At 44.4% G+C, this 22,835-nt stretch overlaps 1 protein-coding gene across 8 annotated transcripts in view; it reads left to right on the plus strand.

Annotated features, from left to right (window-relative positions):
• tnr (tenascin R (restrictin, janusin)) overlaps positions 1–22,835 on the plus strand; it is a 115,378-nt gene that overhangs the window by 78,166 nt on the left and 14,377 nt on the right. For 2 of the 8 annotated variants that reach the window (XM_040170698.2, XM_078098635.1), the window contains exons 12-24: positions 2,147–2,325; positions 2,606–2,696; positions 3,263–3,345; positions 4,185–4,287; positions 4,883–4,972; positions 6,281–6,414; positions 6,581–6,710; positions 8,243–8,509; positions 11,384–11,503; positions 11,810–11,953; positions 15,607–15,726; positions 17,301–17,444; positions 21,160–21,290. In XM_040170698.2, the coding sequence (XP_040026632.2) occupies positions 2,147–2,325; positions 2,606–2,696; positions 3,263–3,345; positions 4,185–4,287; positions 4,883–4,972; positions 6,281–6,414; positions 6,581–6,710; positions 8,243–8,509; positions 11,384–11,503; positions 11,810–11,953; positions 15,607–15,726; positions 17,301–17,444; positions 21,160–21,290 (1,736 nt within the window). Of the gene's footprint in view, positions 1–2,146; positions 2,326–2,605; positions 2,697–3,244; positions 3,346–4,184; positions 4,288–4,882; positions 4,973–6,280; positions 6,415–6,580; positions 6,711–8,242; positions 8,510–11,383; positions 11,504–11,809; positions 11,954–15,606; positions 15,727–17,300; positions 17,445–21,159; positions 21,291–22,835 lie in introns of all 8 variants that reach the window. The other 6 variants (XM_078098633.1, XM_078098634.1, XM_078098636.1 and 3 more) reach the window with 3 other exon arrangements.

Raw genomic sequence — 22,835 nt, forward strand, 5'->3', positions numbered from 1 at the left:
TTTAGTACCAAATGTAGCACAGGATTCTCTGCTTCTTCGCACATGCGCACACACACACACACACAGACACACACACAGACAGCTAAATTACTGGGCATAAAACAGTGAGAGTCACGCTGACATGTTTGTTGGTCTGCCACCGTTTATGTCCCTGATATGAAGCTCACTGAGATATTGCCCCCACTCCTCACCCTGTGTCACTATTACTAGACAGCCGTAATAGATCCAACCCAAACTTTGTCAGTAACAATTCAAGCTACGAGGTCTACAGTCAAAACACCATCAATTCCCTGTCAAGTCTGAGTTCTTTTTTCTGCTTGTAATTAAGTATTGATTAATCATTTATGGCGCGCTGTCATTAATTTTTCACGGAGGCCCACTGCAGGACACCTCATTGGATAAAGCAAGACGAAATGACAAATTAAACGTCACTCAATTATTCATGACATGAGATTTAGCCTTCCTCAGTCAGTGGGCGCGATGAGGAGGGGGAGGAAAACCCCAGGGAGAGGACGGCCCATGTGGGAGAAGCTTCTCGCCACTGTCTTCCGCAGGACGTTTTCTGGGACGACACCCGAGGGGACCGATTTCTAATGCATCAAGGAATGGGGTGGACCGAGACTTAGCGCGGGACTTATTTGGGTCTTTGAAAGCTTTAAGTAAGACTTTCTGGCTTTTGTTTGCTCAGTGTGCGAAATACATAATCTACACATGTTCCCCGCGGAGCCATCAGCAGAGGACAGCGACGCTCTCCTGGCCTGCTACGGCGCCGTTTAACGTTTAAAACCAATGTCCCTCAACATCAAATGACGAGCGTCAGCCTTTTTTTTAAAAACATATTTGGGTAATTCAAAAGCTAATGCATCATCATAAACTGTGCAAACTTCATAACCGTCATTTAAGTAATAGCTTTGAGCCCCATTAAACTGCAGTAAAAACATCAAGAAAAAGTCCTGATTCATAGGGAACACAATGGCCCGCTTACCGCCGGCGCCGCTCCACTCGGCCTGCGGGTGACACGCTTACTACTTTAACGCAGCGTCGGATCACGTGCGATTGCTTGTTGTTGTTTTTCAGCAATCGGTAAAGAGAAGCTTTTATCACAGCTCTTGTTTCACGCGGACGAGGCGTGTTGTCTCTGAGTGCTCTGATAAGCTTTCACATGCTCGGTTGTTGGTGGACAGCTTTTTCAGATACTACTAATCTACTAATCTACCGCTGCGCACAGCTTCTCCTTTTAGCTTCCCTGGTCATACGGATCGAAATGTGTCCGAACGCAAAGTATGCACCAAGCGTTCTGTCACATCAGCAATATTCTAATGGATTCTGGCTCACCTCTTCCACGCAGAATGGTATTTTTTTTTTAATCTCAGACCTATCTTAGCGTCTTGTTGAATATCCGAAAAATATATTCAAATCTCAAAAGATGAGACCTCAAACCTTTGGTTTTCTGGTTAGACGGGTCGCATGGACCCGTTTGAAGCGATCACGAACCACAAATATGGGAAACACTGTCTCCTGTGACATTAAGGGGATTATATCCAGCCTGATCTCCACAACCTAAAATCCAAAATCTTGAACATACAAATTCGTAGTGATACATACGAAATAAATACGGACTGCAACTGATGACGTCACCCTATTCACAGTGAACGGGGACCTGCGCCCCGTAAACACACTAACCATGTAAAATAAACGTGTTATGATTGCGTTTCTAGTGAGAAATCAATGTTAACTTGTAAGTATACAATACTAATCAAATCTAACCCTGACCCCCTCAAAAAATCCAACATGGCGGAGAGACGTTCACTCAAGAATCCGACATGGTCCGCCATGTTGTTCACTAAGGGGGCGTGGTTAACCACCGCCAGTTCCTCTGTATTGTTACCAATTTGTATGTTCAAGATTTTCGTACACATTTTTACGAACAGGTTTTGGAGATCACGTTGATTATATCAAAACAAAGACATTCCCAACGATAGGGCAAATTACCCCAAATCGGTTGATAAACTTACCACTAATTATCCAATCAGAAATTAACACAAGACCACTACGACGAAAGTCGCAGCAAAAGAAGGCGAGTTTAAAAACATCGCAGCAGGACTCAATAAGTCTTCTTCTTTCCACGTTGTTGTTTTCCCCGCAGTGATTGATGGCCCTACTCTCCTGATTGTGCGGGACGTGTCGGACACCGTGGCGTTTGTGGAGTGGACGCCGCCGAAAGCCAAGATCGACCAGATTGTGTTGCGTTACGGCCTGGTGGGGGGAGAGGGCCCCCGGACCACCTTCCGCCTGCAGCCCACACTCAGCCAGTACTCGCTGCAGGTGAGTGGAGGCACGTGTGTGTTCAGTTCAGCAGATCGGATCATCCGGATACACAGACACGTGGACTCAGGAAACCATTGCTCGTTACTTATCGTTGGGTTAAGGGTTGGCTTCGGGGTTATTACACTGTACTCATAAATATGATGTGTGTGTGTGTGCTTGTTAAACAGTCTGATCCCAGAGTCTGCCTTCCGTCTGTGTCGGAACATCAAACAGAAAAGATCGGCGTGAAGTGATTTCACCGGCTAAACAGTGCTGTGGTTGTTACTTTGTTCCGCAGGTTCTGCGTCCCGGCTCGCGTTACGAGGTGTCCGTGAGCGGAGTGAGGAAGGGAAACGAGAGCGGCTCTATTTCCACCGAATTTACCACCGGTGAGGTCCGACAGCGAGCAGACCAAGAGTTTATTCATATATTCATATAGAAGATGAAGGGAGATACTCATTTGTTAGTCCCTCAGAGGGAAAATTCACAGGATTACAGCGGCAAAGGTTAAAGGGCAAACATAGACATAGAGCTCCAAACAAGATCAAAAGCTATTACAAATAAGCAGTAATAAAAACAAGCATCCACTTTAAATGAATGAAATATTGTACAACAGAAATATATTATATATCCAGACAGAACTACTTTTATATTGCAACGGTTTTAGGGGATTTTATATTGGAAATAAGTGAGCATCTGTTCAGGCTGATTATTGGTCTTGTTTGTGCAGAAGAAAGTGCATTAAATGTGGAATCCGTATGGTAATCAAAGTTTAGCAACTCTAATGCAATGTACAGTGAATGATATCATTGTGAATACAGATGAACTATGGTAATTAGCATTAAATGTATCTGTGTCAGATGATATTTAATAAACCACTGATGTTTGCTTCTTTGCAACCCCTGAGAATTGGTCTCAGTTTCCCCAACATTGTCAGCTTTATCGTTCTTCTCAGAGATCGATGCCCCCAAGAACCTGAGACTCGTGTCCAAGACCTCGACCGGCCTGGAGATCGAATGGGACAACAGCGAGGCCGAGGTAATCCCACCCGGCTCCAATAGCATTGGCTGTTAGCGTGCATAGTCTTTAAACCCATTTGAGGGATTTCTCGTGGGAGACAAAGTTTGTTGTGTCGTCTTTAGATACATACTTTGTGAAAGTGCCTTTTTCTGATGCAGTTTATGATCTTGACCTTGACCAAGTTAATTACAGCTTTTGACAGTGAAGAGTAAGTAATTAAGTACATTTACTTTTATTATTTACTCGTTTTATATCCATGTACAGTGTACTTTTACTTAATTATTTCAACCGTATAGTAATCTAATGACAATTTGACATTACTGACAATTTGACAACAATTTGTATTACTTTAAATTAGGATTTTACATAAAGAGCATTTGAAGTGAAATGAGAACTTTTTGTTCTTTTAAGTGAAGTTTGCTAAATATGCACTAATATTTTTGCCGAAGTACATTTTTATCGCAGGACTAATGAAGCTTTTTATATTGTGGCACACAGAAGGTTACTGTGTTTATTATTCAAACACATTTAGTGGAGTATCCTAAAATACTTCAAAGCCTCCACGGTATCGCAGCACAACTTTGTGTAGCCTTTTTATCACTGAGAATATCATAATTATGTCTCTTTTGTAAAAAATCATCAAACATCTGAGTTGCCCTACATCCAAGGACATTCTCCAATCCTCCACGACCCTTCCTGCATCACCTGTGTGGGCTTTATTACTCCCAGTTATCTAAACTCTTCGTCTAGTTGTTTCTAGCACTTTTGTCAGCTCGGTAAACTCGAATACAGAGAATGCACAGAAGTAATTGTCCTTCTGTTTTAATAAGTGTTTATATGTATGTGTTTGAATGCAGGTGGAGAGCTACCAGGTGGTGTACAGCACTTTAGCGGGAGACCTGTATGATAAAGTCATTGTACCACGCAATGAGGGAACCACCACTAAGACCTCGCTCACAGGTGAGCACGGAGAAGTTTCACTTAGTTTTCAGTATAATCGCAGTGCATCAGATGTGTCCTGAAGAAGCTGGGCCCTCGTGTTCTACATGGCAGCTAACAATTGGCTGACGGGGATTCTGATTGTGTCTATTTAAATGCTTGTTGTCCTGCGGGCGTATCGAGAGGCTGTCAGAGAGGAGGGGTCAGCTGGGAGTTTTTTGTTGGGTTTCTTCCCCCTGAAAGGCCACGGTGCTGGAAAGGGCACGGCCGGCGGAAGAATGGAAGCAAAAGGTCCTGGTGTTATTCTGTCGGGCCACGGCGATCGATGCCGTCACCACCCTCACTCCTTCTCTGTCACTCTCGCTTTCTCTGTACTAATAATCTCTGTCACATCCGTTCGCTCATTCCTATTCCTCATTACCTGATTGTCCGCAGATCCGCTGAAGTGATTTAAAACTGATCAATTAAGGTGTTGGCCAAAAAATGAAATGTTTCTTCAGAAATCACAGGCATGTAAATTTGACCTCCTGCCCCGATGTAGAGGTCATTTGAGATGTTGTGAGAAACCTTTTTCCGCTGTATCATTGTGTTAGACGACTGTGTCTTTGTGCCTCAGACCTGCTTCCGGGCACCGAGTACGGCATCGGCATCTCTGCCATGACGGGAAGCAACCAGAGCGCCCCGGCAACGATGAACGCCAGGACGGGTGAGTGGATTCACGTTTAGACTTGGAGCTTCACAGCGGTTTTCATTCATAATTTCAAGCTGTAATATTGAATACTATTAATTGCTTATGCTCCTCTTTTTACCTCAGCACTTCATCGGCCTTTTTCATTTTTATTGTAATTTGGCAGAGGTAGAAAAAAAATGTTTAGAATGTTAGTGCAGGAGGTTTTTCTGTAATGTTTCTGTCAACTGCATCCTTCCTCCTGTTGCAATCATTTTAATTGGCTGAGAGTATTTTGCACCAAATTATGGCTCTATTCGTTTAACGAACAAGCACTATTTTTCACACTCTCTTTAGACTTTAGAAAATGCAAAATAGCGATAACATAATTTTTCTTCAATCTTCTTTGTGCTAAGGGTGAGTTGCTGAAAGCCAAAAGCATCATTTCAACTGACAGTGGATTGTAGTTGAACGTCTTCATCTAACTTTCCCCCCCAAAAGTCTATTTGACAAGATTCTGCGCAAACATTGAGGGTTGCAGTAGTAGTAGAGGATCCAATGTGAATTAAACATTGATGATGCTGCTGTGGCAAGTTGGGTCATTGCTGCAGGAGAGAAAAACAGAATCATGAGAACAAAACTAATTCAAAAAGAATAAACATGGAGGACGATGGATCATTATGTAAATACCGAGGAAGAAGCTGACTCTTAATTTCTCTCAGTGGCGTCTGTGCTTTTGATGTCACTGCTGCATCAAACACGAGGCTGTAGAGCAGTTATACAGAAGAACATATTTTTCTGCCATAATGTGCACAATGTTTGAGCAGATCTCTGACATTTCAATAAATTAAAATGTTTCTATTGACCCAATTTACAGTATAAACCAGTCCATAGGAGAGCCAATATAACTGCATGCAGAAATCATACCGAAACACAACTTTGTAACGATAAATGACGCGCGTGATACACCTTTAAAGTAAGTAACAAATAAAGGCTTAAGTTCAACACAACATAATAGTAAAACTATGTTGTGCTATTTTGTGGGGCTTTGGCTCAGTGTTTTTCTTTGCAACTGGAAAAGTGCTAACTTTTGATCAGACAAAGCAAACACTGTTATACACACACAGCAACGTGCTGTGTAATATAAGAAGGGAAGATCTCATCCACTGTCAAATTCAGTCATTTGTTATGGATGATTTGGATGGTTACTGAAATGTAAAATCGTCACCTCACCGTGTGGCTACGCACCCACTCAGGTTGGTAAGCAACACTGTTAATGTGTTAATGTGCTCAACACACTGCAGGGGGGGGTTGCATCACTTAAACGTTGTTTTTCCTTTAAATCAGGCCTGGACGTGCCCATGGATCTAACTGTGGTGGCTTCGACAGACAACACCATCACTCTGGTGTGGGGCGTGGTCCAGGGCCCCATCGACCATTACAAGGTCACCTACACGTCCTCCTCCGGCACCACTGCTGAGGTAAAGAATTGAACCGATTGATGCTCGTGCTGTACACAGACGTCCAATGCTCATCTAATCAAGGTCATGACTTTTTATTATACGGTCGTGTCCAGATTATTGAATTTCCGATTTCATTCATAACGATCCTGTTTCCCTTTTCGTAAACCGTGTCGTCCGTTTCCAGCTGAATGTGCCCAAAGACGTTACCACCACCACTCTGATTGACCTTGAGCCCGGGACCGAGTACACCGTCACGGTGGCAGCGAGGAGAGGAAGGCAGCAGAGCACTGCAGCGACCATAGACGCCTTCACAGGTACAGAGTCCAGCGGCGCGTTATGCACTGAAACAGGTACACGCTGTTATTTTTGCCTCCGTCCTCGTCTTTGTCTTTGCACCGGCTGGATGTGAACTCTCCGAAAGGCTCAGGGCTGCAGCACAGCCTCCGTGCAATCCACTCAATTATCACGCAGCGCGTTTCTCAGGTGGAGACATTAAAGATCCGCATCTTGCTGCACAACGCTGGGGAGCCGTTTTAACGGCTGTGGCGCGTAATGAAGTTTAACATTGGCTATAATGAACTGAAGTGTGGCAGGAGGGAAGGTGAGTCACACAAAAAAAATACAAGCAATTAGGGGAGGTAAAGTATTCACGTCAGCTAATGTGCTTTTACAAGTGTTCCCTAATTGCACCTCTGTTTTGCATCCGAATGTGTTTGCGACTCCGTTGGTGCTGATTTTTTTTCAAACGCCTCGTTCTCTCAGGCACACGCGTTGCTGTTTCCCTGAGAACAACCATCACAACAGCTCGTGTGTAGCTTCTCGGCGTAATGTGGCATCGTCTGTCAATCTACCCACTGCAGTTGGTTCCTTTGTTACTTGCGCAGGGAGGTCGATGTGATTATCAGTTGCTCAAAGGAACGATGTCAGAGTGATAGGCACAGGCTTACCAGGTGGCAGATCTGTCACGCTTTTCTTCACCTCTGTCAGCATCTCCACTGTGACCGCCACAACCGCCATCGTCTTCATCATTATTGGGATCGCTGTCGTTTCTTAAGCAACGCCCCCCTAACCATCCGGTGAGGAGAGACGAGAGAATGTTACTAAAGACAGATGAAGAGAATCAGGGGGAAAAAATAATGAATTACCTGTCATCTACTCATCCACTGTTCACTTGGCCATAGTGGCAACATCTGTCCGCCGGCGCTCAGGTGAGTGCCTCACCAGGGGGAGGAGAGTGTGATTAATATATGACCTACTCTACTTTGCCTCTGGGAACCGCTAACCCACAGTCACCTCGATCAACAACATCTTGATCATGACCACCAGCAGCACGGCCATCGAATGAAGTGGACCCTCCTTTCACTTCATCGCTTCATCCACGATCAAAGCCAAGTCATGTGACCACCGTTGGTGCTACAAAGCCTTGTTTGGATGATTGGTTTCTTGGATTACTCGTCTCCTATCATCATCATCATCGTCATCATCATCATCATCATCGTCATCGTCATTTCTCTCTTTTCTTATTGTAAAAAGTCCCATCACATCTTCATCTTTACGGCGGATAATCTCATTTTTGGCCTTTTTTTAAAATCATCACTTGAATGTGGTCTTGTGTGACTCTCACCCGCCTCATCAAGATCAAGACTAACTTTATTATAAACATCTATCACACCATCCAGGAGCGCTTCCATCCATCACTGACATGCTTGTCTGTCATCGCAGTAACGATGGCAGATGTTACGCAGCTGTCTTTTCCTCTTTTTTTTTCACTGCTGCCTCTTCGACCCTCTTACCTGTCCTTGAAAACTCTGCGGTGACCTTTAACCCCGCCTCCCTGTTTCTCCAGGAATCAGGCCCGTAGCCCACCTCTACTTGTCAGAGGTGACTTCAGACTCGGTGCTGGTGGCGTGGAGCGCCCCGGCGCCGCCCGCTGACCTCTTCATCCTGAGCTACAGCTCCGCAGATGGGACCGACACCTCTAAGGTGACGCTGGACGGCTCCAAGATGAGGTCACAGGTCCAGGGGCTGCTTCCCTCCACCCAGTACACCGTCAGTCTGATCACGATACAGGGCGACGTTACCTCTGAGCCCATTACAGCATCGCTCACCACAGGTGAGCTGCCCCATTTCACGTGTGAGCGGTTTTTAGAGGTAACTCAGGGAAGACACACAAGCAAGGTCGGAACTGGGGGCAAAAGTCGCTGTCGGAGGGGCCCAGTCAACACAAGGCGCTTTGCCCACTCAGCGGAAAAAGAAGAAAAAGAATATTTTGGCCGATTACAAAGAAATCACAGCATGCAACATCATATATGTACACATTTGGATCGACCAAATGGCCTGGATGGACACATGGTGCTGGCTATAACTCTGGTAGGTGTAGTTTGCTGGATCAATATGCTCATCTTCTATCACAGGGTGATGCGTATCGCTACGGAGCCTTACGGAATGAATGTCAGCAGAGAAAGAGCACACGATAAAGACACTGGAATCAGAGGGGAGACTCAGTATGAGCTGTATCGTAGAAATCAAGAGAAGAGAACATCAGTGGTGTCAGTGGGGGCGGATTTCCCCGGTGGCCCCCGTACAGGTTCATGCCTTTGTTCATTAGATCTGTTTTAGTAGTTGTGCAACACTGCGTCGTTTGTCTTGACTATTTCTGTAGTCCTGAATATCTTTTTTAAGGCTGCCATGTCAATTGATGTGCAAATCGCTTGGTTATTTAGTAAAAAATTGTCAGACAATAGTTCAAATTTGTCCATCGCAAGCACTTGAAGCCGAAATAAGCAATTTACTTTTGCACATGGCTAAATATGCAGCCAATCCTCCAAAAAGACTTTAACTGCAGACGGTAATTTTTCTGTCAACAACTTAAGGTACAACAATTAGTTAATTACATTTTTGTAACTGAGCTGTAATTGTGTTCAGCGCATGTATGAATCAGTGGTGTATTTTTGGGGGTTAATTGAGACAGAAGGAACTGGAATGTCCTTGAATCCTATTTTCGGATGAAAAAAACAGAGGTTGTAAACAGCAGAGAAAGGGAAAGTGGGGAAGTAGGAAACTAAAAAGATATCAATTGGCATAAGAAATGGAAACACAAAGTGATTTTAAATGTAATATTTGTTTTTTTAGCATCTGACTTGCACCGAACCACAGCAGGAGGACTTTTGTAAACACAGATATGCTTTGGAGGTTTTTCTTTAGCAGACAAAGCACCATAAGTGCCTGTTTGTTCCATTCTACTGTGGTATCAGATGACTGCAGTTTGTCACACAGATTCAATTTGTGTCTTGCCAGTGTGTACAATGATACTGTGCTATTTTCTGTTTATTCTAAACTAATTGGCAATCACAACCCTGAGGGGTGTTTAAGTTTCTAACACAGAAGAAGAATGTGGAATGAGACGAGCAGGGAAGGAGCAAGGAGGCTCAGCTCATATGGTTACAGTAGTGTGAGAGAAGAAGTCGTATGCTTTCTACTGTTTTCTGTCCATCCGACTGAATTCATTATTCTCCTTTTTGAGTTACATGAGAGAATAATTGTTTCTCTGAATGCCTTTTAATTAGAATACTTTCCTCCAACCGTGCAGAAATGATCCCTCACACCTTTCTCTCTCTTTGTTAACGTATTATTATTTTTATTCTGCTAATTGGCTTCGTGTCAGGGGATTACGAGTGTGTCAATCACGTGTGGAAAGGGAAGCAATGAGAAAAGAAAAACAAAAGAAAGGGCCGAAGACAAATGCAGAGGAGGGACGAGATCCAAGATATTAGCTTTGCATCCTGCACGCTGTCCTCCAATTGCTAGACCGGGTTCACGTAACACCGCGGCAGCTTTGAGCTGCTCTCTGCACATTCACCCCGCGGGGCGATGAGCAGATTTCGCGGGGCGGACTTGGACGGGATTGTGAAGCAGATGTACAGTATTTTCCCCGGCTGTCTCCAGACTGCGCAGGTGCTTTGATGTCGCGTGTTTGAATGCGAGCGCACTCGGCCGTCCTGTGTGTAATTAGGGGACGCTTTTACCGTTGCATTTCCTACCTTTGAAATATTACGCGGCTCGGTTTTGTTTCGCGGGTGGATCAGGTGGTTCTGGTTTCCTCCCCGGGCTCTGATAGCCGCTCGGTTCAAAGAGGAGCGCCGACGTGGCTCATGCCCGCGGGATCCCGCGTTTATTTATTATCTTCACAAAGTGCTAATTGAATTGTGTTCCTCCGGGAGGATCAGCTCTGCGGTGTCACATATCTCTGCCAGAACGAGTCTGCAACTGTTCTCAGGAAGCTTGGTGAGAAAATAAAAAGGCAAAGTTTATTAGATATGTGCGTATAAATAACCAGCACCAATATAAATGCTACTGCTGGATGTCATCCAGGTTGAATTTGAATGAGTTCAAGGCCAGTTATAAAATGGCCCCTCAGTCGGTGTACAAGCGCTGCCCGTTTCACCTCTCGTCCACAACAAAAGATGGAAGTGATCTTTTAACCTCCCTCAACCTTTTTTTGCCTTTTTCTATCCCCGTGTCTAAGTTTTTCCCGTTATTTCTCTCACCAGCAGCTAAAGACCCGTCACCGATGTAATTGTTTGTAATTGTTTTTGGACTAACCCGTCCGCGGTCGCTCCATGGTCTCATAAAGCAAACGCAGATCCCCTCTGAGTAAACCTCAGTCTCAATAATGACGCCCTTGCTTTCTTTTGCAAGCTATATTTCTACTTGAGTGTCATTTGATGGTGTTTATTTATTTATGAATACGTGTGCTTCAAAAGCCAAGGACAGGTCTTTTTATAAAAATGTAATGAAGAGTCGATTAAAAATGGACAAGCAGAAGGTTGCCTGGATATTTTGGTATTCAAGAGCACTGATCCTGCAGATTTCTATGTAAAATCCTGGACCGGCCTTCGTGTTGTGCTCCCAGGATCAGACTAAATTCTCCCATGTTATCCGCCGTGGGTCATTTAGTTTCAATGCTAACACACGATCTCTCCTCCAGGCATGGACCCGCCAAAAGAGATGACCGTGGCAGATGTGACGGAGGATGCGGTGACTATTTCTTGGATCAAACCGCTGGCTCCATTTGAATATTACAAGCTGTCCTACCAATCAGCCAGAGGTGGCGTAGCCATTATTTGAAATGTTCTTTTTGACGCCTGTCTTTTTTTTTTCTGATAACATGGTGTTTATTACATTAACTTACACGCCAGCACTCTGTAGTCTAACGTTATGGCTAAATGAACACGGCATATTTAGTAGGTTGAACCTCATTAATTGATAACACATCTGGGAAATATAATTGTATTTTTAATTTAAATTCTGTTTTGAATACGAATCAAACACACATTGGATTGTGACCTCGCCAGTGCTGTGTGCCGTTTAGCTGGAGGAAATGTACCATCATCAGGTCTGATGTCTCCTGCAGGCCGCGTGGACAGCGTGGTGATTGACAGCGATGTGAACAACTACACCTTGTCCAGCTTGTTTCCTGCCACAGAGTACGAGATCAGCCTCAACGCCGTCCGAGCGAGTCAGGAGAGCAAAGTGGTCAGCACCTCCGTCTTCACAGGTGGGGAGGAAGCATCATTCGGGCCATATGGAGTTTGGTTTTTGTTTTGTTCGTTTCCGCTGCCTCGGTGTTCAGTCAAAGCTTTAGCAGCAGTTTAAATGTCAATTTATATTATATATAGATAGAATATAAGTGGACGTAGTCATCGCCCGTTGGTTCCCGTTTGGAGAGAGGGACGGGGGCAGCGACAACATGTTTATTCAAAAAGAATGAAGAATCCACCTTTGATCTGTTTGACTCTCGGAACAACACAATCTTCCCACAACAAGAGTAGCTGTGCATTGTGAGTCCCTGTGTGTTTAGAAAGAGCAACACACACACACACACACACACACAGATACAGACGTAATCTAAGGGCGAAGCTGACAGTGCAGGAGGTGCAATCCTTACTGCTGCAATAGATGAAACTGTCCACTCCAGGAGCCAGTAATTGGTAACTTACTCCGAGCTCCATCTCACTCTCATCTCTCTACTTCCCATCTCTTTATACTCAAGCCTCACCTCCATCCCGCTGTAGGGTTACACCGTCTCTTCTCTGTCCTCCTCCTTTCTGCCTCTCTATTCCATTTCTTCTCATCTTCTTTAATCTCCTCCGTCTGCGTCGCTCACTTCACAACTCGTCGTTACACGTAGGAAAGCTTAAGCTCCCGGACTCATCATCTAGCACCAAATCACAAGTTATGCATGTAAACACCGTTTGGAACGGGACGCCGTTCTCCCACTAACTAAAGATTAACACACTCTGCCAGTGCCGTGCATAGTCAGCTCCGTTGTGTGTGACAAAAAGGCAAAAAAATGCCACGGCGAGCGCGCGACAGGAGGGAGGCGAGAGGCGCGTTGGCATGCCAATGAGACCCAATTCACCAGCAACGCGGTGAGAAAAAGACAGCAAGCAAAACGGTCTCTCACCTCACGTTTGTCTCGCTCTTTCCCTTCGGTCCTTTTTTTTGGAACAATCCCCGTGTAAACGCACTGAGCAGAGCCATCCGGGCAGTTATAGTCTGAAAAGAACATTCGCTCCAAAGTCAAGCTTGTTAGGATGCAACGTAACATTTTTCTCGCACTGCACATTGCCCAACCGGGACTTTTTAACGCCGCTTTCAACAACAATACATGAACAGGGGATTTGGGAGAGTAATCCGGCGCTGCTTGGCCAAGTATATAATGACTTGAATAATGCCGCAATTGCTACTTACTTGACTCAATCAATTATTGTCAGAAGGGATAAAAAAAACAGAAACGCAGGGAGACATATTTTATCGTGCTTAAACAGCAGGTACTGCTAATCCAAGATGAAATTTGGAGGGTTCACAATAAATAGACTAGTGAAGGTCGATTTAATGGAGGGGTAATAATGGTGTTCATTAATAAAAGTATCAGGACACCTAATAAAGTGTTACTTGTCCCAGGATTTTATTTTTCTACAGGCTATTATTTTACTGTGCTAAAATCCCCCTCAAGATCCTTAATATAAAGATAAAGAACCCCTTACATAAAGATAGTCCACGTCATCTGAACCTCAAAGAAACTGGATGAAATTACAACGTCTATATACATTGTGTAGTTGTAATATCACAATTGTTATTGCACACTCAAATATGTATAGTGTAACGCGCACGGGGGGGGAACTCTACTCAGAAACGATTATATAATGTGATTGATATTTCAGAAACAGGTAATGACAGCTGCCACATTCCAGCCAAGAGCATAAATCTGATGAATCCAGTTATAAAAGCCCTTCAGCTTTAAATTCACCTACACCACATCAAATCAGTATTTATTCGTCCTTGCCGTGGACCCCGAGGCGTTAATATACAATGCTGTGATGATGTATGTGCCGTGCTTCAGAAAGTCACTCGTGCTGATAGAGACGCACCTTTTTGTCGAGGGATCTATACACTGAATATCTTTCTTTGGCCCGCGCTCGGACACGAGATCACTCGCTGTGATCAATGTATGTATTTGACCGGGATGATGACCAATCAACAGCGGCCTCGTGCATCCGCCATGTTTTACACCAAGCGAGCTCTTCTCCGGCATCCATCCCTGTCGCTTTTGAGTCGACATGATTCAGCCGCCGTAGCAAGGAGAACTTAAGTACCCAAGGCTGGGCCAAGGAATGTCTGGCAATGACTTTATGCTCAGTGGAAGACAAAGGTGTGCATAAGGAACATTCTGAGAAAAGTCACTGTCTGCCAAGAGACTTTATTCAATAGAATCAATGCTGTCGAAATAATTAACAAGTCTCAAAAATGAGTAGATTTAAATAAACATTGTGCATGCGCTGTGACCGAAACAAGATTCATCAAGTAAATCGTGGAAATGAAATTATTGAAATAGTTCAAGTAAAAGGAAACACTTGTTCCTCCGTAGACTCAGACGGTGCATTCATTACACAGCCCTTTGAAATTACCAACCAAACATACGATAAGACATAAGATGACTAAAGAAAAGACTTATGAAAAGTTTAGACTGGATAACCTTGATTTTATACCAATATGAATTGTAGCTGATTGCGCTGCAGAACATCGATGTGACATTTTTAAAGTTAGTAGAAAGTTGGATGTATTCCCTCAGGCATGGAAATTTGCAAAAGCAACTGTAGAAGTACCGAGACTGGAGAGAGAACAGCATGTGACTGTAGCACAACCCCCCCCCCTCCCCCATACTAGAGAAACCTTTTCTCCTCGCAGACACGGATCCGAGGGTGAGCGTGACGCAGTATTCGCCGGTGCAATCAGGAGATGGAGAGCGATGATTGGATTATCACTGGGACCGATGAGAGTGGATGACCTGTTTATTTTTATTTCTTGCTTTATTGGACACCGCGGCTCCATCTCCATTGCCGTTCTAATTGACTTGGCAAACCTCCATTAAATTCACTTAAACCTTTTTGCAATTAAAGTAATGATTTTAATCAGGTTTGTCCATCTAGTGTACAGATAAGAAAGACCCAGACTCACTCGGTTGTGCTAATGAGCACGGTTCTTTTTTTTTTCCATTCTGAAGAGGGCAGGGCGATATTAATTACCTCATCTGGGCCGAGCGTTGGGGCCCATGCAGTGTTCTGTGTGCTCCTGCCACGCTCTCTCCCGCGCTGCAATAACACGCCTTAGGGGGAATTGGGGTGGAAACACTGAGGTTAAAGGTATAATTACATTCAAACTCAATTGTGGCATGTCCAGCGGTCTGAGAATGAAATCAGGAAGAGGGGTGGGGGGGGGGTAGCAGGGGACTCAGGAGGACATCTGAGCCTCTCTACAGCCTTTTTGACTGCATCGTTTCTCTGTGTGTTGAGAGTTGAGGAAACAGTGATCCAAATGAAGGCAAAGCTCTCCTGTGTCCGGGAAGTACAACTGAGATGTGGATTGAATCATGGTTTTCCAATTCAATTAGTAGTCCATTCAAAATGTTCAGGGTGTAATCAATAGGTTCTTTTTTGCAATTCTATCTTCTATCTAATTCTAACTGGGTCAAAAAAACAAATCTGAAATATTTCCATAGGAAACCAGCTACAATGCAGCTCCATTGTTTGCATACAAATTAATTGCAGGTAAGTTAACAGGGAAACGAGATGCTGTTTCCACGGAGGGAAAGTTAAGTATTGGAATGTAAGATTTCCATTGTTATATTGTATTTCTACTCTGTTGCAGCGATGGACATGCCAGCTGAACTGACAGCGCTCAACATCACCCCTCAAGGAACCCTGCTGAGGTGGAATCCACCTGTTTCCAGTGTGGACAACTACGTGCTGACCCTCACGTACAACCAGGGTGAGTCATCTACAGGCGTTTGCTGCTTATTGGATAACGAACGGATGAGTAGTTGGACCACCAACAAAAGCCAATAATGACAATAAGTAAAGCGTTTGGTTTGAATCATCAATAACCGTTTTTTTTTTTATCACCAGTACGGCCTTGCTGCTGACGTTAGTTACCAGGGACATGAATCACATTTTCACACATCAGTTGTTTTTTTTATTGATGCTGTTCTCTACATGCGTCACGCGTGTTTTGCCAAGCATTTTGTAACCTTCGGTTCGAAAGTCACTGTTTGAGTCAACGTTTACTCCACCAATGGAGTCGTCTGAATGTTCAAGAGAGCCGTCGGTCGTTGAGGTGGAGCGCGTGGTCTTCTGTCAGGTTCCATCAAGGTTTTTTCCAACACGAAGTGAGATCAATGAGACGCTTAGAGCAAACGTCCATCCATCCGTCTTGCTTTTAGAGGTGTCGGTTAGGCCTCCTGGCACTACTAAGCCTTGAAACAAGCATACGTTTCTCATGCAGCCCATGTATTCACCGTCTGACAGCAATATCCAGATAAATAACAGAGAGCCATATTGCTTGGCCCCTGAGAGTGAGTTTATAATTTGCTCCCTGAACCATGTGGATGAGGACCAAGCCTGCAGTGGGTCACAGATAAAGATACCCGACCAACAGAAGGAGAGGGAGGAAATATGAAACTATAACAAGGTTCAAATGAGCTTTGTTTGCTAAACGCTGTGAGTATTCAGACAGTTAATCAGCCTTTGCATATTATATATACTAACTCAAGTCTTTTTTCCCCTCCTGACTTTTATATTTATAATGTTATGGAGAGAAATATTCCACATGACCCCACTGCCGAGTTATCCAGGAGAATCTGTATCACTGGGCTCCCACAGTCACACCCCCATCAGATACAGAGATCGTATCTATGTGCTGGACACATATTCAGAAAGCCGCCACAGACGGGTTTTACAGGAGCAGGATAAAGTTGTGGACAAATACCAGGAGTGTGGGTGTATTAACTCAAGGTCAATAAATCCCATATTTCTATCGAGTACTGTGCGGTATTACAAAATAGATTTTATTTGACAACCAGGAACACCCACCGACACTTCAAACCATGAGTGGCATCAATCAGTCAAACTGTAGTGCACACAGTGTAGCAAGGACATAATAGGGCTTGTTCAGCAACATCACTGTCACTGTAAATATTACACAGGGAAAGTAAAATAACTCCATTGTGAGGGTGTATCGGTAACTGAATTAAAACCCCTTAACAGGACAAAATCAGGTTTAGAAGCCACCAACGCAACAGCTGTTATATGAAAGGTTTTTTCTTTTAAATTTGAAATCTTGCACTATTTTTTGGAGCCAACGACATAAAGGAAAGTTTGCAACATTTTTGCAGAGTTGTCATTAAAGGCACATTCCACCAAAAGCATAACTAGGTCTGAAATCCATCAGTTGGCCCAAGAGTCCAGGCTTTGATATGCAGATGTGACTTTTCTCTCCCAATAGGATGTAATCTGCCTACACTAACCTGGAAACAAATGACCACATAAACCGTGTGTGTTTTTCAGTGACGGCTGATACTTTCCTTGTGGAGGGAAACAAGCAGGAGCACCAGCTGTCCAACCTCAAGCCAAGCACCACCTACTCTGTAGCCCTCTACGCCACCAAAGGAGCCCTCACCAGCGGCACCGTCATCACCAACATCCAGACGCGTACGTGCACCTTTCACCCAGCTGGTCTCGGCTCACTGTGCCCTGCTGCCTCACAGCAGGACGCTGATCCAACTGCACACTTCAAATGCCTGATTGCTTTCTCTCCTCCAACTATCCAACTCGCGAAACAGTAGCGCGTGGTGCGTCAGTCCTTGTAGAGTTCACGTGACCCTGCCCGATAGATAGATGGATCCATGGCTTCTCCAGGAAGGAGACCAAAAAAAGCAATTCAAAAGGAGCTGCGGGATTATTCATCTTCTGGGTCGTTTTGCGGTAGTCTTTGATCCTTGGAGCTTAACAGCTGTCGCAGAAGGGGTCAAACCGTGCAAGAGACGTTGACGCGGTCAAAGACGCGAGCTGTGAGGATTAGATTAGGAAACTTTCCGTTAAACCTTTGCCCGCTTCACCTTCGGGTGACCCACCTCTACCTTGATCCGCCGCTCCACCCAGTTCGGCTGAGTTGCAGCCCGGCAAAACTTTGTTTTAGAGTTCCTGCAGAAAAAAAGGGCGGCAGAGGAGTTCATATCCCTCGAGGAGGACCGGAGCTCCCTGTCCTGCACTGCAGCAGAGACGAAGCGCTCGAAACAGAGACAAACTCTGACAACGCACGGTACAGGAGCAGGGCTGCAGAGACATAATTGGGGCTAGGAAAAGTTTTGTGCACCCACAACAGTGTCAGTGCTCTACATGCACATAGTGACTTGTGCATCAACAAACGTTGGTGATTCTAATTCGGAAACAGATGCTCAGCCTGCAGCGTCGCGCATCTCTACCCTGGGTGGACTCTGGCTCCAGGAAGGGATTCAGGGAGTCGAAGTAGGACGCACCGCGGAGCGGACAGAGAGCACAAGGAATCCGCTTTGCTTTTATTGAATCAAGCAAAACGGTTGAGTGTTTGACTTTTTGCTCTCCTCCTCTTGTGAGACGGACGCAATTCATTCTTTGCGCTCCATTAAGGGGGAAATATGAAGGGTAGAAAAGACACAAGTAGCTTGAAGAAGAGGGAAATATGGAGGAGCTCATTGAGAATGTTAATACCATATCACAGAAGGAACCGGTGCGCTTTCTTTTATACATGTAGCATTACATTTTCAGATATATATTTTTATATACAGTTTTCCTCAAGGATGGACCACATTCGTGTTGTAAAATTCAAAACTGCTCTTTGGCATAATTGAAATGAAATTCAATAAGGCCACAATGAGGAATAATCCCTGAGTTTAATCAAGTACTACTCTCGGGCAAATATTAAACTATTAACTCTGTTTTGATTGAAAGCGTCGCCACTTTCATTGAGTCTACAGATCCAAAGAGTGGAGTCTTTCTTTTTGCGGGAATGATGCTGACACGTCTGCCCAAGGGACGCCTCAGTCCACCCCAACATCACAGCGCGGTTAATTAAACTTCCTAATTGAAAGTGTAAAGCCGGTTCCAGCTCCGCTCACACAGCTCGTCTCCTCGAGCTGCTGCGCGTCCAGTGGAAAACGGCCCATTGTGAACAATAAAGGAAGATGAGACCATTGATGGGTTTGGTCAACTGTCTCAGCTGTGGCTCCGTTAGCGTCTCCCCATGTCTGCTGCTCGGTGTCTGTCCGCCGTCTGAGGTCTCAGCTCATATTCAATCTATAAGACCGGAAAATAGGGGATTTTGCTACGAGTGTCCCAATAAGCCCGTAGGCCGCAGCCCCTCAGATGATGCGCAGCCCACTTGCTAGAAAGTGCTCGGCGAGTTCTCGAACCGGCAGAGATCCTCGCTGCGGGCAGCTTCACTCAGCAAATAGCTGTTGATATAGTACCGAGAGGGACAACATTATGGGATATATTGGTTTGGCTGTTTAATGTACTTTTGAGAACTGAGGTAACTATTTTGATTTGAAGTAAACTATGGTTCTATATTCAAAATGTTTCTGGTATTTTAAATGTAGTATTTTAACTATGAATGCATAATACCATCTGTAAAAGCATTCTAAGAACCACATGTTTAATTCAGTAAAAGTAAATGTATATTTGCCTATTAGGAGAAGTCACCCACACATCATTCACTCACTAATCGGCATATGTGAAAAGTAAGACGTGAAAAGAAAATGTCCCTCTCTCTTATCTGCCTACAACAAATGACTGCTGGCCACGCCGCCCTTCCCATCTGCTGCGCCGCACGCGTGTGTGTGTGTGTGTGTTTTCCCTTTTGTATTGCTTGCACTGTGTGTTAATGAGACACGAGATGAAGCCAAACCTATTCATCTCAATCCCATTGTTCAAAGCGCAACGTCTGAAGACTGCAGAGCTTCAGAGCTGCCAGGAACCCAGCGGACCCCCCGCTCACCTACTCGATCACTCTCCATGCAAAGGTTTAATTGGTGGGAGTGCGCGATTGAGAACGAGACAAGGAGACCGATTTAATTGGTGAACGTAGGGAAAGACGCCTCCTCCTTCTCTCGTCTACCCGCACGCGGAAACAGCGTTCATCAAGGAGGGGAGACGAGAACAAAAAAGATAAATTCGGCTCGTTCTCTCGGCACGTTGAGTTAAAAATGGCAGCCTGTCAGATAAGAAGGAAGAAGGTTGGGGACAAAAGAATGGGGAGGCCGGAGAGCGAAAAACACAAGCACCAATAGAGATAAGGAGGAGGGTGGCTGAGAGGAAGATGCCAAGGTTGATGTGGGAATAGGACGGATCAGACAAAAGAGGAGGACGTGGAAAAGCAGAAATGAGATGCACACTCGGGCAATAAAGACGCAAAGGTGCATGAAAGGAGGAGACTGGGGCGTCGTCGTGGGCAACCTGCATCCTTCATCCTCTAGCCCTCGTTTTTCCCTCCTGCTCGCTCTGCTACTTTCTCTCTAAATCCCCGTCAAACACACCGTGGATCTGCCTGTCACTCTCTACAAGATAAGCCCCGCCCCTTTTTATCAGGAGGTTATCACGGGGGGTGATGCCTAATTACTGAGCTGTCAATGATCTTCTTATATGATTTAAAAGGAGTGTGTATGGTTTGTGTGTATGCAGGGAACACCTCTAAGGTCTTTTCATTCAATTTTGCGTTGGAAGTTTAACTAAAAGTTAAAGTCCAGATGTGAAGGTAAAAGTCCACGCCAGCGTCAGTTTCACCACAGACGAAAGAGAAAACAAGTTCAGAGGCGGGACTTCTGCCTCCTCTCCTCAGAGGGCTGTGGGTCACTACCTGACGATGCCCCCGAGTCATGATGTAACTCAAGGAAACTGATTTTCCAAATAGAAGGTCATCTGTTTTCTATTATGCACTGAAATGAGGTTACATCGTGTCAACGCTTCTGCTACCGTGTCAGAGGATCAGATATTGACTCAAAAAAGGGTGATGTAAGGTGTGGAAACTGCCGTCCTGATGCTGCTGTTTAAAGTATCAAGGCAGGAACTATAATCAAGGCTTGTTTAAAGTCGTGCAGGACTTGGATGGCGTGATGTAATGTGCAGCAAAACCTGTGTGGTCTTGCTGATCAAGGGCTCGAACGCTTTTGAGGCTGTAATTCACTGTGACTAAACATGGATAAGTGTCCCACTGCTCCTCTCACTCAGGCCTCAAGGATTACTGACGCGGGGATTTAAAAACGACCACATTAATGTAAAAAGCTAAAAAACAAAGACTATAAATAACAATGATCCTGTTGCAATTCTGAGCGAAGGACCTCCGTACACGTACCTTTCTTCTAAAGTTTATATTTGTGTCTCTGTCTGGCAGCCATGGACTCGCCCCTGAACCTGACGGCCAGTGAAGTGAATCACCGCAGCGCTCTCATCTCCTGGCAACCGCCCATCGCAGAAATCGACAACTACATGCTAACCTACAGGTCTACCGACGGCAGCCGGAAGGTATGCAGCCCACACGGCTAAATACATCTATATATATGCATGTGTGTGTGTGTGTGTGTGTGTGTGTGTACGGTAATTCCATTATCACAGTTGTTTCTGCAGCCAAAATGTGTTTCCTTATCTCCATCTTCCCAGATCCTGCTGAAAATTCATGCTAACAAACATGTGCCAAGGAGATAAGATGCACTTTTCCACAGACCTGAATTGTGCAGATATGGAGGCAGATACTGAAACGTCTTCTTGATGTCTGCAAAAAGAAAATGTTCATTGTGATAGAGAAAATGAATACGGAAACACAACTCTATGACAAACGCTTTCAATGTGTTCCCGTTCAATCAAGTGATCCCTTAATATGGAGCGCACAAGCATTTTGGGACACGCAAACCCAAAGATTTAAACACACACACACACGGGAAGTGCGCAATGAAACTGCCTGTCTGATAGAGGTTTTACATAATGTGTCTCAGCAGAGACATTGCTTTTTATATTCTACTTTTTGATGTGACTGAGCTGCGGCAATAAGGCACGCATCATGCCTTTTTCCACCATTTCCCATGATGCATTGCAAAAGACTTCATCGATGCACACAGACTGTACCCATTAGTATCGAGTCACGATGTGATAAAGGAACAGTCTAAAAACACGCACACATCTGTACGCTGTGATGCTGGACCTCATGTGTCCCACACACACACAACCTGCAGTGTGGTTGACCATTGGGTGTCACTCATGCACAATGAATACAACAGTTATGTGTCCAATCGTCCCCTTTTCATTTCAATTGATCCAAGTGCAAACACAGTAACATTAAATCATTTATATAACATTTCTAGGACGCTGCATAAATGTGGATGTTAAGTGAAACAGAAATGTTTTTCTCTCCTTCAGCATACGTATCTGCATAACTGCAGAATTTCAATCTGTGCGCAACAGGGAGAATATTTGCATTTGATGCTGTTTGGTTTCATTTGGACCTTTTTAGCAATTACAACAACACACAGCTAATCCAAAGGCTTCATTTCACACCATATGAGCAGTAACTCTGTGCAGCGTTTGACACAAAGAAGAGCCACGGGCTTTACACATCCACACTCATTCGCTTTTGTCGCTCCAACTTCAAAAAATGCATTTAGCTTAAATCTAACAAACAAGGACAGATGTCTTTGGTCACTGAGCGACCAAACAAACTGCATCAAATGAAGCACATGGCGAAGCATGAAGAGTTAACCAGACATGTAATATCAGTCCCTTTAGATTTGGGCTTTGTGCTCTGCACGAGTACTGTTGGCTCACAGCTCCAAACAACGGTTTCTAAGATACGTTTTCTTCTCATAATATATGTACAACAATTTATATTCAAAAATATGAACTATGAGTTTCAAACATTTTTGAACACAAAATTGATTGAGATTCCATGTCACTGCTTTTAATTAAGTTCTTTCGCTAACAATTGCACACAGTAGTTTCGTTCGAATTGAATGCCTTGAAATCTGGAGGATCTCGCAAATCCAGTTGGAATTGGAAATACAATTAATTTCTCTTTGA

Source organism: Gasterosteus aculeatus, chromosome 3 (assembly GCF_964276395.1).
Source record: "Gasterosteus aculeatus chromosome 3, fGasAcu3.hap1.1, whole genome shotgun sequence".
NCBI lineage: Eukaryota > Metazoa > Chordata > Actinopteri > Perciformes > Gasterosteidae > Gasterosteus > Gasterosteus aculeatus.